General features: G+C 43.0%; 1 protein-coding gene across 2 annotated transcripts in view; it reads right to left on the reverse strand.

Annotated features, from left to right (window-relative positions):
• NELL1 (neural EGFL like 1) overlaps positions 1-23,372 on the reverse strand; it is a 1,049,219-nt gene that overhangs the window by 754,788 nt on the left and 271,059 nt on the right. For both annotated transcript variants that reach the window (XM_070364999.1, XM_070364998.1), the window contains exons 10-11: positions 16,560-16,633; positions 9,635-9,734 (exon numbers count right to left, since the gene is read on the reverse strand). In XM_070364999.1, coding sequence (XP_070221100.1) covers positions 9,635-9,734; positions 16,560-16,633 — 174 coding nt within the window. The remainder of the gene's footprint in view (positions 1-9,634; positions 9,735-16,559; positions 16,634-23,372) is intronic.

The following is a 23,372-nucleotide window of genomic DNA, read 5'->3' on the forward strand; positions in this document are numbered from 1 at the left end:
TGTTCTTTTATTTGAACATTTTAATAAATGAATCTGGAGTCTCTGTGGGCTTCCCTCATAGCTCAGTCGGTAAAGAATCTGCCTGCAATGCAGATGACCTGGGTTCGATTCCTGGGTCCGGAAGATCCCCTGGAGAAGGAAATGTCAACCCACTCCAGCATTCTTGCCGGGAAAATCCCATGGACAGAGGAGCCTAGCAGGCTCCAGTCCATGGGATCGCAAGAGTCAGACACAACTTAATGACTAAACCACCACCAGAGTCTCCGTAATTATCATCCTATAATTAGAAGCACACAAAGTAACATCGTCTAAATAGCAGTGGTCCAAAGACAGAGAACACATTTGTTATAAAAGTTGCTGTTTGTTGACTTTTTCCAATTTGCCAGGCACAACAACTCTGAAGATTAGTATTATTCTCACTTTACAGATTAGGAAAATGTGGTTGGGACTATTTTATCCAAGGTAACACAGCCAGGAAGTGGCAGAGTTATGATTTAACTCAAGTTCTTGTTAAGACCACTAAAAAAATTATTATCCTATGATTTAAAAACCTCGGAGCATAGACAACTACTACTGACTATTCTCTGATGATGTTTGTAGATCTCTATGCCCAGTAAAATTTTCAAAGAGGGACCCAACTGTAGGTTCTGCCAATCTGTTCTTAAGAAAAATTGAAACAAGGCCAATGCTTGTGCCCAGTCTCTTCTGTTCTCTGGTTAAGAACATTCACCCTCCTCTAGAAGCAATAATAAAGGCTCACAGGGCCCTCTACAAACAGGAAGTAACATTGTCTTGTATACCCCACTTTACATATTTTACATCATTATAGCCACAGCCCACTTGACATTTAATTTGGATGACCTCAGAGTTGTCTCATGGCTCACCCAGCTGAAACTGCACTCTTGATCTTAAATCTGATATCCATGCTCCCCAAGTTCTACATTATAAATCTGCAGCACTTTTATCCACTTAAACCATCTTTTTTTTTTTTTTAAAGGAGTCATCTTTGTCCTCTCTCTTCAAATACTGCCCCTTCCTAAGTTCTATTCATTTTATTTCATGAATATCTCTGGAATCTCTTTTTCCTCCACTCCACGGCAACAACAAAAAAAAAAAAACAACCTACTCCAAACTATTATTTCTCAAAAAGAAAGCACCTAATTTGCCTTCCTGTTCCTCTTTTTGCTTGTCTCTAATCCATTTTCCCCACAAACAAATCCTTTTAAAACATAGATTGGATCATGTCACTCATCCCCTTAAAGGTCTTCTCCCAAAGACTTTCCAATTTCTCAAGAAAAATTCAAAATTCTTAATTCTGATTTGAAATGACAAACAAGGCTCTCCTTTCCCTCTGTCATCCCCCCCAAGTGTATCAGCCTTTATTTGAATTCCTCTAGTACTCCAATCTCTTTCCTGATTCAGAGTCTTTGCAAGCTTGTCCCACTAACTCAGAATCTATGACACATCCCTGCCAGAATAATTTCTACTCAGTTGTCAAGTCCCCAGCTTAAATATAATCTATTCAGAGAAGGCTTTCTTGTCCCTCAAGTCTAAAGAAAATTCCATTACTCTCTCCTATATTTCTCTCTTCTTGTTCATAGCAGGTAGCACAGTTACTAATTACATGTTCATTTCTGTGTTTATTTGTTGAGTGTCTGTTTCCACATTAGAAGCTCACTTCAAGGGAAAGGACCCTACAAGTTTGTTCCCTTTGTGCCTAAGGCAACATCCAGTGCATGATAAACACTCAAGAAATATTTGTAGAGTTGATGACTAAATCCTCTTTCTTCCAAAAGTAAAATTAAAAGAGTGCTTTAAAATGAATAAACCAAGACTCAAAGATGTTAATTACCTTCTTTGTGGTCTTGCAGCTAGTAGGCAATGCCTAAAAGATACATATAGACTCAAATAGGATTCTAATGCCCAGTCTCTCTCCACCACTCTATATGACATCCCAGCCATGATTTTACTCATTAAGGGACATTCAAGGAATGCTGACCTGACCCGAAGAGACCACTACTCCATCACTCAGCATTTTCTAGTCCATGACATGCCTTGAATCTTTCCAAAGGAACAAACCGTGTTTCTTTCTCCAGGATACAGTCCACAATTACTTTGTTGCTTGGAGACTTAAAAGTCAAGAGAGAAATAACACCACACAACAGAACACCATTCTTGGATGAGATACCAAAATGAGTAATATCCTTTTGGAGCTTATTTACACTTGAGTGGTGGAAATGAGCAGATGCTCAGAGCAAGACACACAATCTGCTGAAATGGAATTCCAGGTTTTACTCCAACCACTTCCTTAATTTTAGCTCCTGGCAGAGATACCATTCGTTTGTTTGACAAATATTAAGCCCCATGATGTGTGTCCAGCCACTGTTCTAGAAAATTGGGATAAAACAAAAATGCCATAAACAGCATAAACATTCCCTCATTCATTTAACACTCTAGTTGGGATGGCTATTGTTGAGGATTGGGTTACAGGAGATGTTGTGATGGAGAGGAGCAAGGTGCTTCCAAAATGTTATCACACGGAAGGGCCCTAACGCAAGGTATCAAAAGGAGATTTGAGGGATGAATGAGGTTGGCTGGACAAGGCACAGGATTTCCAAACACAGGAGGCAGCATGTGTCTACAACATGCTCAAAGAAATTGAAGAAACATAAATGTTAAGGTCATATTTTCTCCTTTCATTGGGAGCCGTCTACAATTTGGACTCCCCTTCATGGCCCTGAATCTAGAGTTCTACTACCAGTGAAAGACCAATAACACTTATAAAAAAACAAACAACAACAAAAAAAACACTCTGGTTTCTTTAAATCCATTGGCTTAACTGCATATAAAATCCCTGCCCATCATAATGAAGCCCCCACACTGCCATTCTCAAGATCCCACTTTGTAACTTTTCAAATCACAGCAAGCCATCCATTCTTTCTGCTTTATCTAGGGCCAACGATGGATAAGCATCTGTATGATTTACTACTGTGATTTCTTCCACAGCAAGGAATGAATGGGTCACTACTCAAGAGCAGGATTTAGTTTCTCTAATATAAAGTCTGATTCCACATAGAGCATCACCACTTGCTCTCAATCACATGCCCCTAATGTATCTCCAAGAAGGCAACCAGGTTACCTTTGAAATGATGGACAATCTGAAAATGCACCCCATATTTCCCCACCCTAACTCAAATCCTAGAAAGCCAATACCCCTCACAGCACTGCTGCTTGCCCAACCTTGAAAGTCACAAAGAGCAAAGGTACACTGAGTACGATATATTCCAGTGTTCCTAGTTGATACGGAAAGAGCTCCATCCATGGACTGGCCGAGAGGAGGACTAAGGCCCAAAGGTTCTTTATGAGAACCAGATGCCCTAGTGTACTTCACAACCAACACACATGCCACAGAAGCCTGGGCCCTGCAGGGGTGAGGATGCTGCTTCAGCTTCACAACCTTCATGAACAGGGGGTTGTGACATCATGGCAGAGGTTGTGACCTACTAGAGACAGAGCTCTCTGGATTCTCATAGGTCCTTAGAAAGCACATGGTTTTTCAATAGTAGTCACACTTAAGGGTCTTCCAGTCCAAGGCAGCTTGGCCTTAATTTCAAGTCTTCTCTCTAGGGTAATGTGCCTCCTTCCCCACACTCCTTGGGCCTGGATCCACTGCAGCACTTTTAAAAGAGCAGAATTCATGGGCTCCCCAAGACTCTCTCCTCCAAATGCCCTGTGTTCTCAGCCTCAGGAGTTGAAAATACAGACCTGGCTTTCCAGTGCCCACCATGGCCCATGGCTGCAGGGATTTTTCTATCAATAGGCAGAGCACCTGGCCCATGTACAAACTGCCTGCTCCTCTATTTAGGCACTAGCTTACCTTCCATTAAGTGCCTCTTTTCCAAGTCTCTTTTTATCTCCATTACACTGAAATCCTCTAAAACCCATTTCAATTACAAATTCACCTAAAATGAAGACAGACTAGAAAAAAAGAAAATCATGCACCACCAAGATTCTTTGGGAGGATTTAATTGAAGGGCATAAAGCCTTAAATAGTACAAATAATCTCAACTAATTTCAGCCCAAGCCAGATGACAAGGCAAGTGAGCATGAATTAAAATTACAGATAAACACGTTGGGAACAGATGTTGAAAAGAACTTTTTCTCCAACACTGAAAATCTTCAACATGCAGCAAAACCCTCCAGAGCCATTGGCAACATTCAAGATACAATTAGAGCTGATTATGAAAGGAATAAAACCCTGAGGAGTGTGTCAAGAATTCTGGGGTGGGCCAAATGATTGTTGTGTTTTCCTGGAGCGATCCTGAGACTACGTGGTCAAGTTGGCATTTTTTTCCAGCATTAAGTGAGAACACCAGCAAGTCATGAGCAATCTTTCTGCTGGGGCTACATCCATGCTTTTATTACTTCTTCCCAGGCAGAAGCATAGATGTTATTCCAGTGCCCACTCTCCCTTCTCCACCCTCGTGGCCTTACACTTAGGTAGACGGGCTCCTGCTATAGCCATTACCGCAAGGTAATGCTGCTGCTGCTGCTGCTAAGTCACTTCAGTCGTGTCCGACTCTGTGCGACCCCATAGACGGCAGCCCACCAGGCTCCCCCATCCCTGGGATTCTCCAGGCAAGAACACCGGAGTGGGTTGCCATTTCCTTCTCCAATGCATGAAAGTGAAAAGTGAAAGGGAAGTCGCTCAGTCGTGTCCGACTCCTAGCGACCCCATGGACTGCAGCCTACCAGTCTCCTCCATCCATGGGATTTGCCAGGCATGAGTACTGGAGTGGGGTGCCATCACCTTCTCAGTAATGATGAGGATAAACAAAATTTTTGCTGCTGGCACAAACCGGCCAGCAGCATCAGCGAGAAACTACAGCAGTGATTAGGGCTGTTCTGGGTGGTGCTGCTGGTGACTAAGACCTTGGATCCCAGCAATTGCAAAGTGACCTCCCCCTGCCAACGTCCATTACCTTGACTTTTTGTGTGCATCTCCCTACTTGTCCTGCAGTTCTGTCCCTAAAAGCCTTCTGGCTGTACCAGGAGCCCTGTGGATTTAACCACATGTCAGCTGATTATTTCAATTTTTCTTTAAAGGGTAGAAAAATTATTTACAGCGTTTGTCATGACCCAAGGTTTGAAGAGGTAAGGTGTCCATGCAACGAGTCCAGATATCAGTTCAGCTGATACAATGAACAATGTAAATCTGCCAGAGTCTGTTATTCTTAACTGGAAGGTCTTAGGTCTGATTTCCCCAAAGAGAAAAACTCCGTATGAAACTATAGTCTCCTTTAACAGAAATGAGGGGATAGGGTGAGCTGTATCATCACACTGTTATACAAAAACATAGACATGACTCAGTTAAAGAAAAAAAGCTTCATAATCAAGCCAACAAGTTATATCTTGAGGAACCAAGTCATAAGTCCACAGAAGGAGTTTTAACACTGTTCCACAGATGAAAAAAAGCCTTCAGCTGGTGTCTATTACAAATTAGCACTTGCCATCCACCTCTGCTGCTAAGCTTCTAAGTCGCTTCAGTCGTGTGTGACTCTGTGTGACCCCATAGACGGCAGCTGACCAGGCTCCCCCACCCCTGGGATTCTCCAGGCAAGAACACTGGAGTGGGTTCCTATTTCCTTCTCCAACGCATGAAGGTGAAAAGTGAAAGTGAAGTCGCTCAATCGTGTCTGACTGTTTGCGATCCCATGGACTGCAGCCTACCAGGCTCCTCTGCCCATGGGATTTTCCAGGCAAGAGTACTGGAGTGGGGTGCCATCGCCTTCTCCGGCCATCCACCTCTACAAGAACTAAATCATGTGCTCCTGCTGCTGCTGACCTTCCACCCCCTCTGAAAGGAGTTCAGGGTGGAGAGTAGAAATCAGGCACTCTGTGCCCTGGGAAAAACTGATAGGTCAGGTCTTCAGATCATTAGATACTTTCAGGAGTCGATTAATGAGCCCAATTCTTGTATCTCCTCATATCTAGAAAAGCACTAAAATCCTTCATGGTGACAACTGTTTCTATGACTAGCAAACAGCTTCATGAGACTAGCAGAAACCTTCTGGAAAAACATACGCGTTTTACTCCCCCTTCACCAAAATCACATACATGGTGACCTATCCACCCTGCCTCTTTGGAACAGTTTCTCAGAGCTATCTGAGGTGCTGTATTCTGGGCCGCAGTCCTCACTTTGCCCCAAATAAAACTTAAATTGCAACATTTAGGTTGTGCATTTTTTAAAGTCAACATTGGTACTAAAAATAATTTCATTCAATGTCACTGGAGTGAAAATGACAGGATTATTCTAAATGATATGAACATATCTTCATCCCTCCCTTTTCTCCTACAATTACAGAAACAATTCATAAAATGTGGTCATGAAAACAAGCATTATTTTTTAAAAGTTGGAGAGCTTTATGGATTTGATTTAATCAGCCAACTGGGGCTGCGGGCAAGGCAGGGAAGGTCAGAAAGGAAAAGCACCCTCTCTGCCTTCTCAAATTTCAGTCCAAGCCTAATGAAAATAAACCTTGGAGAACTTCAATCCCCAAGCAGGCATGAGAAAGGTTTTGACGCAGACTTCTGAGCGGTGATTTCCCTCAAACTAATGACCTGACGTTCCTAGTAAGACAGAGAGAGATGATAAATATGCTAATTGAAGGGGCTTCAGTGCAGGTTTTGAAAGGGGAGATAGCCACATGTGTGTCTGTAATCAATACCATCAGGATAGCAGAAACCACATAGCTGAAATCACACCACACCAATGTGCTCAACCCTAAAATACCAATTTCAGGTCACGGGAATCCCAGCTCTCTGCTTGCTTGCTACCTGCCAATCAAAAGACTCTTTCAATCCACAAAGGAAATGGAACAGCCCTTCCATATGCAGGACAGAAATGACTTTACATAGAAATTGAGTGTTTCTCACCTTTTCATTACTTTCTGTTTTTGAGAGGGACAAGGAGGAGGAGGGGAGACGAGAACTGAATAACATGCCTTCGAAGAGGCCCGCCAGGCTTTCCTCATCTTGTCAGAATCAAAATTGTCCAGCCACCCCCCACCACGCCATTTATCTTCCAAGACTCCGCACAGAAACAAGAACACGGAGGAAAAGGTAAAAGACAAACAGAAGTCAAAGGAGAAAAATATTTCCCAGAATATTGTGAGAGACCCTTAGGCTACTTCCAAGGATGCTCTTGGGAAATAAATTGAAATTAAGACACAGAGTAAGATTCATGGGCAGCACAGGTCAAGACAATGGACATTTGAGCTCATCTGGATGAATTTTTGTACATCATATAAATTTTATATTTTATATTTTATGTGGACAAGTGGACGAAAAGTTCTGGGTTCCTCTCTTGTAATGGGTCAATGGGAAAGGGGGTAATGACAGTAAATGGTGCTGAAAAGGGCTTCAGTCAGAAATAATGCTTTCCTCATTCCAGGGTCTGAATTCTGAGATTGGCATAAATAGAAGAATCCTAAGAGAATCCATATGCCCAAATGGTTTCACTCAACCTGCTTCCCAGAAAAAAGACCTCCCCACCCTATCTTTTCTGAAGAAGTGCTCTGGTTCCTTTAAAACACAGACTTGTCAAGGGACATAAATAACTCCCTCACTCGCAGACGCAGACACCTCCAAAAAAATACGATCAGCTGCCAAATAAAGGAGCCAATGGTATTCTGGCTGAGAAGGAAGCAGGTGGGAGAAAGAAGAAAATCCTTAATTGTACAAACTGGCTCTGGCTATGATCTTATCTAGGAAGCCCTACTCCTGCCTCCCACTTTCCCTCAAAGCTGAGTCAGCTTTGGGAAAAAGCCACCGGATCGCTAGCAACGGGAGCCTTGAATGAGTCAACTTTTCAATGAGCTATCATCTCTCTCAGCATCTTCACTGGTTCAGAAAAAACGTATTTGCTTTTCTGAGAAGTGTGAGCAGAAGCAATGGCACTTGTTCTATTGTAAATTAGATCAGAGCAATGAAAATCTTGACTTTCTGTGGGATAATCAATGAGCCTGTTCTAATGAAACCATAAATCAGGAAAGGATTTACATAAACTGAGTCCCACTTGGCACCTCAACAAATAGCAAGTGATGGATTTTGCATTAAATTGTAAGAGCTACCTAACAACCCAATCAGTTACCAATAAATGTATCCCTCTGAAATATCCAGTCAATCTTTAGTCTTTCTAAAGCGTCCCAGCTGCAAATACACATGCAGGCAAGAAAGCAGATAAATCAGAGGAGATCCTCTGATGGCACACTACGAATTCTAACAGCCATTTATGGCTGTCTGCGTATTAAGTTTTCCTGGGAATTTTACCAAAAGATAACTCTCTTATGACTAACCACTAGCCTCAGCTGAAAACCTGCCATGATCAAACAGATACTTTTATATATCAGAAGGAACTAGAGGAGGGGTCAGCAAATGATGAGCTGCCACCTGTTTCTCAAAATAGAAATTTAATGAAACACAACCACTGAATTGTGTATTTACCTATTGCCTATGCTTCTCTGGTGGCTCAGCAGTAAAGAATCTACCTGCGATGCAGGAGTCATGGGTTAAACCCCTGGGTCAGGAAGATCCCCTGGAAGAGGGCATGGCAACCCACTCCAGTATTCTTGCCTGGAGAATCCCATGGACAAGGAGCCTGGTGGGCTACAGTCCATGGAGTCGCAAAGAGTTGGACACGACTGAAGCAACTGAGCATGCTGCTTTGGCAATACAACAGCAGGTATGAGTGGTTGCAATGGAAACCTTCTGACCCCACCAAAACCTGTGGCCCTTTGCAGAAACTGTCGATGCTTATGCTAGAGAAAAGATGTAAAAAAGTAAAATATGACATAACTTGAACTAAACTGCTGTGCTCCTGGGTTCTTAACTCTAGATACTCCTGAGGTAAATCAAAAAGACTGTAACTCACTGGATATGTGAGAATGTGGGAAAGACTTTGTGGTGGGTAGAAGTTCAAAATAAAGATCTACTAATCTATTTAATTCTTGGATGTTTCAGAGAGGAAGTAATATTTGATTTAGAGGATTTGAAGAAATAATAATAAATTGGAAAAGAGAAGAATTCCAGCAAGAGGAAAGAAAACCATTTCTGCTCAAGAATTAATTACCAGGTAAGTGTTACTTAGTTGAAGCCTATTTTCCTTGCAGGAAGTAAAATTGTATATAAATCTATGTGTAAGGATTCAGTATATGTCATCCTCTGGCAGAAAAGGGAATTGGCCCATGGAAAAAGCTTAAAAGAATGCTTTCCAAACCCACTCATGAGGGAAAATGTAATAATAATGATAATAGTTATTAATATAATAATAGCCATTATTACAGGAAATGTTATTATTATAGGAACCATCATTTATTGAATATTTATCATATGTTAGTCATAATGCTAGCTGCTTATGCGTTATCCTATTTAATCCCCACAACCATCCTATGAAGTACATAGATTATATCCTCCTTTTTCAACTGATAAGACTATAACCAAGGGCAATAAATAGGATAAATACATTTCTGAGTAGCAGAGTTTCGGACCCATGTTATTATTATAATCATGCTATTCATTAAAGCTTCCCCCCAAACCCACCTCCACCCAAAGCCCCATTGCCAAGCCCCCTTACCTCTGCAGACACTGCAGCACTGATTCTCCGGGAGAATGTGATCCTTTTCTGAGCAGTTCAAAAGAGGGCATGCTTCCGTAATTTTTACTAAAACTCCACCCTGCAAGCCAAATAATCAGGAAACAAAAAAAAAATGTTCATTTTTTGAGTTGATGATCCAAACATACAATGCTCATTGTTAAAAGCCTGTGGTGATAACAACCTACAATAATTCTACCATAATGCAGTCACAAATTAAATTGATAAGACTCCTGGAAGAGAAGGCTACTTTCCCTTTCTATATCAAAATAGCCTCAATTTCAACAAATAAGGTGTTTTTTTTTTTCTTCTTTTACGTTTTAACAAATGGTTGTTGAGTATCTTCTGTGTAGCAGAATGTCACTGACAATGCAGAGCTGATAAATTTTCAACAGTTGACTGTTGGATGGGGGAACCCTAAAGTTAGCATTGGCTGATTTCTGTCATATAAACACCCTGACATTGTGAACCACTAACACTACATCACTGATTACGAAGTTGGGAGCTCTCATGAGCTTTTATGAGACAGTTTCAAGACTGCACTGGATCGCAAGCACTGTGAACCCAAAGATAAAGAAGACATCGTCTTTGCTCTTGATAAAAACAAACTAGAAACCATAATAAAATACACTAAGTCCTAAAAAAAAAAGTGCTCTAATCAAGGTATGGCAATGTATCATTTACTCAATATTAAAGGGAATCAACCATGAATATTCATTGCAAGGACTGTAGCTGAAGCTCCAATACTTTGGCCACCTAATACAAAGAACTGGCTTATTGGAAAAGACCCTGATGCTAGGAAAGATGGAAGGCAAAAGGAGAAGGGGCGACAGAAGATGAGATGGTTAGATAGCATCACTGACTCAATGGACATGAATTTGAGCAAACTCCAGGAGGTGGTGAAGGACAGAGGAGCCTGGTGTGCTACAGTCCATGGGGTAGCAAAGAGTCAGACACAACTTAGTGACTGAACAAGAACAACAAATACATCATAGGAGAATAATTAATTATACCAAGTGGGAAGAAATTATGAAGAGGATGCCACATTTGAAGGAACTAAAAAATGGAATAAGAAAGAAGACAGTTTCCCAGCAGAGGAAACAGACAAGAACCAAAGTATACAGGTATTGAACTAAAAGTGGGTCAGTTAGATGAACACTAGATTCTCCCTAGAAATAAATAAAACCACTTACAAAAAAATTTTTAAATATTTGGCAGGTACATCTTATGACCCTATTTCAACAAAGGTCCTCTTTGTTGACATCACTAGCATCTATATTTAGTTTCACTCTGAATATTTAAAATTACTTCAATAATTACTCTAAAAGGCAGGATTTGAGAGTCCCTTATTTAATCTAAAATGTTCAGTTATTTTTTGTTCCCCCATTCTTAAAAGCATGGTTAAGTCAACCAAGAAGCAGCTCAAGTAGAATGGGTCTCATTTAAGGCTGAAAGGTAATTCTCAACACAGATGGGGAGAATAAGATAGCGCTGAGCCACCAGAAAGAATGCGGGAGATTGTGAGTTTTCTATCTCCAAGAGATGATTGTCATTCCAGTGGCCCCAGAATTCCCTGGTTTGGCAGGAATACCAATTCTATTAGGCACATCAATTCTAAAATATGAACATAAACATAACTTTAAATGTCAAATATAAATTTAATTTCCAAGTACTGATCATATGGATTACTGGCACCACGGTTTCCTCTCCTTTCTCATCAATTTCAGCCCAGGCAGTCCAACCTCTATGACTCCTTCTGGGGTACCTTTGTTCCCTTTTCCTCTTCATTTCTTGATCTTTCTGTCCCAAGGCATCTAGATCTCATGTTTTTCTCCCATCTTAAAATTGGCCCAAAGATTCTGAGAATCAATCCTACTATTCACTCACAGTCCGCATTTCAGCTCTATTCTGTTCTCACCCCTCAAACCAGGCCACGCTGGATCACACCCTGGCCTCAACAGCTAGCACCAGTCTAAGGGTGGTTTGTCTGTCAGTTGTACCTCAGTTTCTACAGCAGGGAATCAAATCAATTGTTACAAGCCAACAGATGTTAATACCCTTGCTATCAGCAGCACTGAGTTGAATGTAAGGGAAAAGACAATGCTTAATTACATACCATTGTTGCCTCTACTTCTATCCCTCAATATTAACATATTTATTCATTATCTACTGCCTTCCCTGGTGGCTCAGTGGTAAAGAACACACCTGCCAATGTAGACCAGGTTTGATCCCTGGCTCAGGAAGACTCCCTGGAGGAAGAAATGCCAAACCACTCCAGTATTCTTGCCTGGGAAATCCCATGGACAGAGGAGCCTGGTGGGCTAAAGTCCATGGGGTCACAAAGAGTCGGACGTGACTTGGCAACCGAGCAGGGATGCACAGCCTCCTTGCACAAACAAGAATGGCAAACTCTGCTGGATCCGTTTAATCAGTTCACTGTGCCCATCCCTCGCCTTGGCTCATCCCTCAACCCTCAGAGAGTCCCTGAGGGCACTGGAGCCTCTTTGCAGGGAACCAGAAGTTACCTACAAGTTCCACATCCTCAACCCCCACAGCCCAAAGCCACTGGAGGTTCTTTACTTCAAAGGGAGACATGGCTGGGGTAACATTTACACTCCAGAACCCCACCAGAATCGGGGTACCTCTAACCTTTCACCTAAAATTGCACCTTTGCTGAGTTTCCTGCCTGGCCTAGCCTGAATCCCCTATACCCTTACTGCTTCCTCCCAGGAGCACTGCCTTAATAAATCGCTTGTACTTAATCCTGAGCTCAGGGTCTGCTTCTGGCTGAATCTAAACTAAGACGATTAGATAAATTTCACTCACACTGTCAAAAAATTAAACTGTTAAAAGAGATTAGTTGTAGGTGGTGAGATTCTGGAGTGATTTTCTTTTACTTTCTTCTACTTCCTTCCTCTAAATTCCAAATTTTATATCTTGAGTACATATTTGCTTTTATTTTAAAAAGCAATATTAAAACTGCTACAGAAGGCTTTTTAAAAATAATCACTCATGAAAGGTTCTTTTTTATATATAAAAAGTTGCTTCGACTGCTGATTAAATCAGTCAACAATTCCAATCAATCTTCAGTGTATTTAATGAGTAAGATCATAGTTCCAACCATTCAAATAGAGATAAAAACCCTTTGCTTGAATGTGAAAATAATATGCACTGTGACTCTAGTAACCTAAGTGCCACCAAATCCATTCAGTTCAGCCACACAATTTGGTACACAACTTTAACTTTATTTTCATACTCTAATAAGCATCTGATTAATAAATAAATCCTCCTGATTGTGGTAGGTTTTTTAATGACCTTTGCAACTCAGCATTGGTAGGGAAATATAATTCATCCATTCTTTCTCATTTAGAGTGACTGTCACCATGTCACTCATCAAATATAAACATTTTCAAGCTCTTTACTAATAACTATACTTAAACTTGAATTTCTAATCACATACAGAACTCACATCTTTAAGTAAAGAAAAAAAAAAACTTACTAGCCTAAAAAGTGCTTCAGGGCAGCAATACTGCACATAACTGACTGAGATTGCTAGGAAAGTTTATTCATCTTGATTTAAAAAACAACAACAGGGGGGAAAAAACAAGCAAGCACAGTATGTTATCTTCTCAAATCACTTGGTGAAAATCTTTAAAACAGAACTTAGTTTCTTATCTAACTGGTAGTGCTGAAGCTTTGAAATGATCCCAGGAAAATGAAATGCATGGACTGCCAGGCAGCCTTTCATCAACTAGGGATCTGCATTTGAACCACAGAACACAAGAAATTATTTGAGTAATTATTTGCTCAATTCTCCCAAGGATAGTGCTGACACAGTACCATTTTAGATGTCTAGGAAAGAAGTTAGTTCATCACATACAACAGGTACCTTAGGGCATGAGGGCTTAAATCTTGCAAAAGGCTGTCCGAGAGAGACCGGAGGCGCTCCCCTCTTAGACCCATCACCCTCTCTCCCTGCTGACAACATTCATTATATGTGTCCCAAAGCTCTTCTCTGGCTTTTTATAAATGCTACCCTTTATCAAGGGAATCAATGAGCCATAGCCTGACCAATCTGGTATTCTCAAATAGACTGAAAAATGATCATTCAATCTTTCTACATCTACTTTTTTACAATTCAAATATGAGAATTACTTCCAAGTAACTCTAACACCCATCAGGACTAGCAGTAGAGAGGCTAAGAGAGGAGCCTGGAGATTCAGACCACACAGGTTGAGAAACCAGCTGGTTCCCTTACTAGCTATGGGACTTTGTTCCCATGTGCCTCAATTTCCTCATCTGTAAAGTGGGAACAACAATGCTACCTACCCCATGGGGTTATTATGCCACTGCTGCTGCTGCTAAGTCGCTTCAGTCATGTCCGACTCTGTGCAACCCCGTAGATGGCAGCTCAACAGGCTCCCCCATCCCTGGGATTCTCCAGGCAAGAACACTGGAGTGGGTTGCCATTTCCTTCTCCAATGCATGAAAGTGAAAAGTGAAAGTGAAGTCGCTCAGTCATGTCTGACTCTTAGCAACCCCATGGACTGCAGCCTACCAGGCTCCCCCATCCATGGGATTTTCTAGGCAAGAGTACTGGAGTGGGGTGCCATTGCCTTCTCCGAGGGTTATTATGAGGTTTTATTAAATAAAGTTTCAAAGGTTTTAAATAGTGTTTAGAAAATACTAAGTACTCAGGAGATGTTAAGTGTTATTATCAGTGATGCTTCTCTTTGTGCATAATTATTTAGTAGATAATGATAGTAAGACAATAAATGAAGAAATCCATGGCTTTTAAATAGAGGATGAATACCTACAGTATGCCAATAACAATGGTAAGTGCCTATCCAGTACACTGGCATTTAACTCCACACCCGTCTCTTCGAAAGGTCTCCAATAATGTCTGCCCTGAGTCTCTCTGATGATAACAGAGACTGAATCACAATTATGACCCTTGTCAAGATCACCCGCTACTTCTGTGCAATTTGTGAAGGGGGCTGCTGGCTGTGAGTGACAGCTACAGGCTGGATACTGGGATCATCAGTTGAGTGGGTAAAATTGCTCTAGTCATCCCAGCTTCCCTTGAGGGGGAAGAAAAATGTAAGGGGTTTAGAATCTAAATCATCTTCTCTCCCCTCAAAGAGAGGCAATCTACAGAGAACGTGACATACATCTTCTATTCAGGAAGGACATGTACGGTCATGTAGAGTAAGAAGAGCTCACGTGTGTTGAGGGCTGACTTTGTACCAGCCAGCTCTTCACATGCTTTATCTCATTTAATCCACTCAACACCCCATGCGGTAATGTGCCAGCCCCAGGTCAGGGACCACCCACCCACTCCTAGATCTGGAAGCTTCCACGGTTGACTGAGACACCACGGAGCCCTCACTGTCACACTGCCCTTGCCTAAGGAGCCGCCACACGGAGCCCACTGTCACAGAAGGACCACACCAGACTGCCTCAACCCACAGAATCTCTGCCATTCCCGGAGGCAGCCAGGAAAGCGTGAATGGAAAACATAATAGGGAAGTTCAAGGGACTTAGCCCCTGAGGTAGAGTCTGGTCGGTGAGAGACAGGACATAGGAAAGGCCTCCCCCGCCCCCCAGAAGCTCCCCATAAAGAACGAGATTTGAGCTCCCAAGAGTTTCTGTGGGTTTCTAAATGCCTCCTTCTCCTCACCCTTTCAAATACATTCCTTTCTTTTTGCCAGCAATGTGACAAAAAGCCAATGAAATGCCGTAAATATGACAAAACACAAGTGAAATGCTTGGAAAGCGGGTCTGTTCTGAGACATGTGGTTCCAGCCAGCCTCCCTGAAGATGCCCACAGAACCAGCCATGCCTCGCTGTGGGGCTGCGGCTGCTCTGGAAGGCACCACCTTGTATCTGCTCCCCTCTCTCCCATCTTTCCCTCGGTCTCTCACTCCCACGATCCAGGACAAATCTCACCCACGTAACTGCCTGGCTAGCTCCCACCCTCATCCAGCACTGTGCTCAATCAGGACCTCCTCAGAGAGGTCTTCCCAGACCACTCACGCCCACCTCAAAGCTCTCTCTCCCTTTAACCTGCTCTGTATCTTTATAGAATGACATCAGAGTTGACCCTTGAGCAATGCAGGCCCTTCACACCATCTAAAATTGGCACATAATTTATAGTCAGCTCTCTGTATCTGTGTATCGATGGTTCTGCATCCAGGAATTCAATCAAGCACAGAGACTGCAGCATCACAGTAGTTACTATTGGGAAAAAAATCCACGTGTAAGTGGACCTGCACAGCTCAAACATGTGTTGTTCAAGGCTCAGCTGTCTTGTATATCTATTTGTTTGTACCTTACTGCCTATCTCCCCACCAGACTGCAAATTCTCTAAAGACAGGGCTTTGTTTTGTTCACTGTTGTTCACCCAGAATCTAACAGCATGCCAATAAGTAGCACTTGCTCAATGCATGTTTGCTGAATGATTTACTGAATGAGATCTATGGTCCCACAAATCTAACCTGGAGGAATACATGAGAGGGGGCAGGCAGGAGACAGGCATTTTCTAACACTGTCTCAGACATTGAGAACTAGAGGTGGCACTATCCACAGCTCAAATCACAGACTAATTGCCCCAATACCTAATCAAAACCTTTCCGCAGGGTCAGCTGACAAGCTCCCTGACTCACGGTAGCTGCTAGCTCCCTTCCCCTTCTCACTTCCTTCCCTGACCGTCTTTCCCAAGACTACATGATCCACAGCTGACCACAAGCTAACCACACAGTGACCGTGGCTGAGAACTCCCCATCCTGGACTCCAGCCCAATGAGAGTCTTTCCCCACCTTGGGCCAATATGCTCCACTTCAGAACCCTACCTAAAGCCCACATCTCCTTCCCAACAAGTAATGGGAACCGTAAGATTGAAACTTACTCTGCATTCCTGACAACTCTTGCTTAAAATCCGCTGGCCTTCTGCAAGGACTTTTCCTCCATAGATACATTTTGCTGTAATAAAACAGAAAAGCAGGTCAGATAGTCATACTATGTAACAAAATGACCTCCAAGGCACTGTCCAACTCCAGTAGATTTCATAGAACATAAATACTCTAAGCAACACAAGTCTCTGTGCATGTCTAGAGTAAGACATGGAAATAGTATGGGAATAACTGCTGAATCCCCTATCAGACTGTCATCTTGATTATGTTTGCCATGAGTCCTTCACACCAAGATTATACAACTATTTCCTTGTTGCAGTTGCTAAAAGACTAGAGAACGAATTGCTGAGGTCAGTGTTAAAACAAGAAAGAAGTGGCTGTTATCACCATGGAGTACAAAAGCAGTAGCTTTGATTCAGCTACTGCAGCCATAAAATGAATGACTGGGTGAAAAGGAACTCACATACATTCCATTCATCAGGACTTCACTCACAATACAGAAGAACACACTTCTCCCCTTTGTGGGAGTCTTCAGCTTATCTGTTCCCAAGAAGCTCAGAAAAGTAGGAAACACAAGCCAATACAATGCTATATCAATGCACTAGAGAAATTGCCTTTGGAAAGGTGAGTTTAACAGGCTAATAGGGAAGGCAGGCAGAGAAGGCAATGGCACCCCACTCCAGTACTCCTGCATGGAAAATCCCATGGATGGAGGAGCCTGGTGGGCTGCAGTCCATGGGGTTGCTGAGGGTCAGGCACGACTGAGCGACTTCACTTTCACTTTCATGCATTGGAGAAGGAAATGGCAACCCACTCCAGTGTTCTTGCCTGGAGAATCCCAGGGACAGGGGAGCCTGGTGGGCTGCCATCTATGGGGTCGCACAGAGTCGGACACGACTGAAGGGACTTAGCAGCAGCAGCAGGGAAGGCAGGGAGGAGAGATGGGTCTTGGAAAAAAGTTAACAGAGAAGCATAAATGCTGACCCACTTTTAAGCTACTGCAGAATATGTTTAATTCGATGTGATCCTAATGTGTCTCTGTCAAATTCTCCAGTCACATCAATAGGAACAAGGAGGCAGCACCCTTGTGTTGTAGCAAGTGCTACTTACCAGCAGGCTGTTCCATTCTAGGTGAACAATATACCCCCTCCCCTGCACAATGAGGATCCTTCCAGCCCTACTCCTCAAGAGAAGAAAAACTGAAGATGAGCACTCTAAGAGATATCCACCACTAATTCACTGTCTTATCAATACCACCCCATCTCTCAGAGCCTCCATTTCTGTATCTGTTAAAAACAGGTAAATTCAATTTGATAGTTTCTTAGTTCTACCATCTTCAGACTCATGGAATGTTCAGGTACGTAGGGACCTTAGCAAACAACTCATGCAACTCCTTTTTTTTGGCCACAGGAAGAGGAAAGCTCAGCAACGTTGCTTTACTTGACATCAGGATCCCACAGCAGATACTGTGGTAGGCAACCCAGATCGCCCTCCATGGCCAAAGGTCACATTCCTGAAACTGTCATGATTGGTGATGACCAACAGCTCTCAGCTAAACAGAAATTGCAGACGTGCCCTTGTGCAAAGTCCAGGGCCCTTCCCAGAGCAGCTCACATCCAATAGGTGCTCGATGAAGGTATTACAAAGTCCGAAGGTCTTCCAGCTCCAGAACTTCTTGAGGAATGACTGAGGCATCTGTTGTAACTACACTGCAGTTCAACCGCACCTGCCCAGTTCTGTCTTTTTCACTATCTCACTCCCACCCTGGAACTGATCTTGAACTTCCTAATAAAGCACAAATGAATCTCCATTTCAGTCTGTTTCCTCCAAGAACTTGCCCTGCAACAACACATACCTGACTCAAATCTGTGCCTCTCTAGTATCTGCTTTCAGTGAATGGCACTAGTATCCATCCCAGCCCCCCACCCACATGCCACCGCCTGCTGCTGCTGCTAAGTCGCTTCAGTCGTGTCCGACTCTGTGCAACCCCATGGATGGCAGCCCACCAGGCTCCCCTGTCCCTGGGATTCTCCAGGCAAGAACACTGGAGTGGGTTGCCATTTCCCTCTCCAATGCAGGAAAGTGAAAAGTGAAAGTGAAGTCGCTCAGTCATGTCCGACTCTTAGCGACCCCATGGACTGCAGCCTCCCAGGCTCCTCTGTCCTTGGGATTTTCCAGGCAAGAGTGCTGGAGTGGGGTGCCATTGCCTTCTCCGACTCCACCGCCTAGGGTCCTTCAAACCTCTCTCTTTCCTCAACCCCATGTTCAACCAGTATTCAAATCCCAGCCAGGCCTCCTCTTCAAGTTTCTCAAGTCAACCAACTTCTCTCCATTCCCATCACCTGCCCCCAGCTGTCATTTTTGCTCAAACCATCCCTCCTCTTTAGTCGAGTAGAAAACTTCCTAACTTGTCTCCCATGTTCTGGTCTAATCTTACCTGGTTCTTCCCCATACAACCATCAGACATATTTTAAGTACAAATAGGAGGCTTTGCTTCAAAATCATTAGGAGTTGCTCACACCCTCAGAATTTAATTCAAATTCCTGAAGTCAGCATGCAAGGCCATCCCTGCAACTCCTCCTTATCCCTTAGGTTTCACCAATTCCTACTCGCTCACTCTCCCTCTGAAACTCCCAAACACTCACACCTCCACTGAGACTCGAGCCATGCCCTCTTCTGTTTCGGGATTTGTACACACTGCTTTCTTCTCCAGAACACTCAGTCCCATGTACCTGTTGCTGGGAACCTTCTGTCCTATATACCCATCAATTTCACCTTAATCCTGACATCCCCCTAAGAAGTTTTTTTAATTTTTTAACCTCAAGCACTGGAGAACCGTCCTCATCCTGTGCTTCTGTGGTACCCTGGACCTCACTCTAACAGAACATATATCGCATTTTATCTTTGTTGCCCCAATGAAGGTAGGATCTATGTCTATTCATAATTTTATCCCTAGCCCCAAGCTACATGCCTCTACGGGCTTAATGTTAGTAACAATAATTTTAGAATTAATGAGCCTCCTAAGTAGCAAAATAGAGACATTTGCTGATTCCCAGATGAGAGTTCTTCCTGCTATTCAATGCTATTCCAAACGTTAAAAACAGATACTAAGGTTTTCAGAGCAAAACCAACTACAAAGTAGAAAACCAATACAATTTTCTAGATAACTCCCTTCCTCGCTTCATTAAAACAAATTATCCCTGAACATCTTTTATGCCTCAATTTTCTAGATAAATCAGTTGCCTCTGACTCACTGGTCCTAATGAGGATGTGGATTCCCAAATGTGCTTACATGGGGAGACCACACTTCCAAGGGCCTGAAATTCCTGCCTAATAAACTCCCACGCTTCCAAATGCAGTTGCTGCCAGCTTGGCAAGATGGCTCACTCCAGAGTGACAGTTGTGCTAAATACACTGCTGTCAAACCTGCCATCTGCTCCTTGGCCCAGGCTAGGACATAAAGACAAGACCTCCCTTCTCATTTTGCACCTTGCCACCCTCACGATGCTATGATCACACTTGCTGACCTGTCTGAAGACACCCACCTGATTTCTCTTGTCCTCTAATTGACACTCACCCCAGAGCTTCGATCTGAACACAGGAGTGTCTTACAGTTCACATTCAAACCACACACGGGAACACACTCACCCCTCAGATCTACAGATCTAGTGTAAACACTAAGTGTCCACTGAACTTCGTGTCTTCACGTACACATGTGTGTGCCTGCTAAGTCATGTACGACTCTTTGCCACTCCATGGACTGTAGCCTGCCAGGCTCCGATGTCCGTGGGATTTTCCAGGCAAGAATACTGGAGTGGGTTGCCATTTCCTTTTCCAGGGGATCTTCCTGACCCAGGGATCAAGCCCAAGTCTCCTGCTTGGCAGGCATTTCTTTACCATTGAGCCACCATCCTCACATATAGAGGCTGCAAAAGCCATCAACACGATGGCTGGTGTGCCTCAGCCATTCACAACCTTGGCACCGAAACAAGATGTGTACCTGATTATGACATCAAAAAGTACCTATGGAATTATCTTAGGACAGTTCAGCATCACCACTGAGGCCATGAGAATTTCCCCTGCTTTCTCATCTTTGCCCACTTCTCTGACAGTCACCCTCCTTCCCCTGCTGTATCCCTAACACCAGTCCTCACTATCCAACCTCTTGACCTACCGCCAAAAGGCTTATTTTTGATGTCTGAGGAAATTCAAACAGAAGGTGAGTCAGGCTCCGATGCCTGTGGCTAGGGCATTTGGGACTCCGTTCCAACAGCTTTTGGTGTGCGTGGAAATGTAAATGCATACCTGAAGCCCTTCACACCACACCGGGGACATGCAAACAAGACTATTTCACAGTGTCTGACCATGAAATTGAAACCCCGCACCAACACACATTTCTTCATGATGTCAGAAACAAATGTACTGGGGGTTTAGAGAAATAGGCAGTTGCATCTTATTGCACCCAGACACCTGGCCCTTCAAATTCAAACCTGATTTCCCTGGTGCAGTGGACAGACGCTTTTTGCCATTTGGATGCACACTAACTAAACCACTGACAGGCACCACATGGCACCCCTGTCAGATGTGGACGTGAGGTTACTCTGTCTTTATTTAGATATTTGCACCCTGCACACACTGCACCATCCCTTGGCACTCAGCAGCTAAGAACATCAAAATCAACACTCCATGTTGCACTTTAAAGGAGAGCGGCAGATCAGAAAGTCTGAACACCCAAGGAGCCAACCTCACTCGTTCACAGGCCTGGCTTCAGATACTGCTTCTCGGAGCAAGACACCCACATCAAACCAGTTCTCTCTCAGGCATCTCCAACGTTTCTGAAACCATTTCTTCCACCTGCTTTATTTCTGTTAATCACACTAGGAATCTCCCATGCACTCTTGTTCAAAACCTGGCAAATTTTGCCTTATAGATGCTCTCTGATTCAGTTATCTCAAATTAAAACAAAATGCTTACAGAGTACCTACCACGTGCCAGGTCCTTTGGCTATCACTCACATTGATCCCTTCCTTTTCATCTTCCCAAGCAGTATCTGTCAGCCGGCTTCATCACCTTTGCCTGTAGAATGCCTGAATCCCACATTCAACTCCCTGTCTGCAGCTCTCCCCACGCAGTGACTTTTGTCAAAGCATTTCTTTGATTATGCCACAACTCTACTTCAAAATCTTGCTTTTGAGTCCCCAGATAAATGCTGTGTTTACTTCATGATTCTGCATGTGCAATCCCCTTTGACAGGTATGTTCTTACCTATCTTGTCCACATGGCAAACTCCTATTCATCTGTCAACACCCTACTCAGCTCTTTCTTCCCCTATAAAGCTTTCCTAACACTCACACACACACCCAAGTTTCTGATGGATTGATCACTCCCTTCCCTGTGCCACCTCTGCATTTCACATAGCATGCATGCTGCACAATACTCTTATAATGAGATGGTGCAAATATCTCCCTGGATAGTATGCGGTAGAGGAAACAATTAAAAGCATTAGCTCTGGAGCCAGATGACCTGAGTTTTATTTTGGTTCAGCCAAGGCTGAGAGACCTTGGACAAGTTAGTTCTCCTCTCTGTGCTTCACCTGCTCATCTATAAGATGGGGATCATAGTAGAACCTATGACCGGGGGTTGTTGAAAGAATTACCTGAATTAATGACCATAAAAAGGCTTAACACAGTGTCTGACATAGAATGAAAGACCCACTTTTTCCCACTGTTGTGCCCAGAGGTAAGAACAGAGGTCGGAGAAGAACTTCAATAAGGATGACTAAAGGAATTAAATGAAATGTGATCACCATCATTCATCCCCTGAAACACCTTTGCAGCTTATTTCTACCTCTCATCCACAGAAGAACCCTCTATTATCAAATAGACTATCTCCCTCTCCTTCTACCACTTCTTTTCCTTTCAAATACTGTCATGGAAAGCTCAAGATTTTCTCTCCATCTTTTCCCTTCTCTCTCATCTCTGATAGCTCCCCTAAATCTATCCAAAAGAATACCAATTCTTACTTCATGCTGTATGATACTCTTTAGGTCCATCCACATCTCTACAAATGATCCGATTTCATTTTTTGTACAACTGAGTAGTATTTCATTGTACCTATGTACCACATCTTCTTTGTCTATTCCTCTGTCGATGGCCATTTAGGTTGCTTCCATGTCCTGGATATTTTAATAGTGCTGCAATAAACAGTGGGCACAGGGAACTCTATTGATGCATTGTGGTAACCTGAATGGGAAGGAACTCCAAAGGGAGAGGAGATATATATATATATAGGGGCAGCAAAAGACATTATATATATATATATATATATATATATATTCATTTTGCTGTATGGTAGAAACACAACACTATAAAACAACTATACTCTGAAAAAGTTAACCACACACACAAAAAAGAGTCTAGGACAGCACTTCCCAGAGATTCTAATTTAGTAGGTCAGAGTGGGTCCCTAGGACCCTCAAGAAGGTATCTCAAGAAGCTCACTAGGGGATTCTAATGAGTAGCTAGGTATGTTCAACTCCTTGAATAGAGCAGACACCCAAGAAATGTTTGAGGAATGAAACTCCTGCACCACTTTCTGGACTTCCATGCCCTCAGCTAAGGAATCTAGAAGGCTCTCTGGAGTTTACTCTGATGCATTCCAAAAAGATGAAGAGCCCAGTATCAGGAATTATGAAACTACCTTGCTCTTGGAGACGGCCCAATTTGTTGGGCCTTTTAATCACAACAAAAAGACAAAGTGCTTTTTTCAGGCAATGAGTTGAGATATGGACACTTAGACCAAGTTCTTTC

This window comes from Bos mutus, chromosome 29 (genome assembly GCF_027580195.1).
Source record: "Bos mutus isolate GX-2022 chromosome 29, NWIPB_WYAK_1.1, whole genome shotgun sequence".
NCBI lineage: Eukaryota > Metazoa > Chordata > Mammalia > Artiodactyla > Bovidae > Bos > Bos mutus.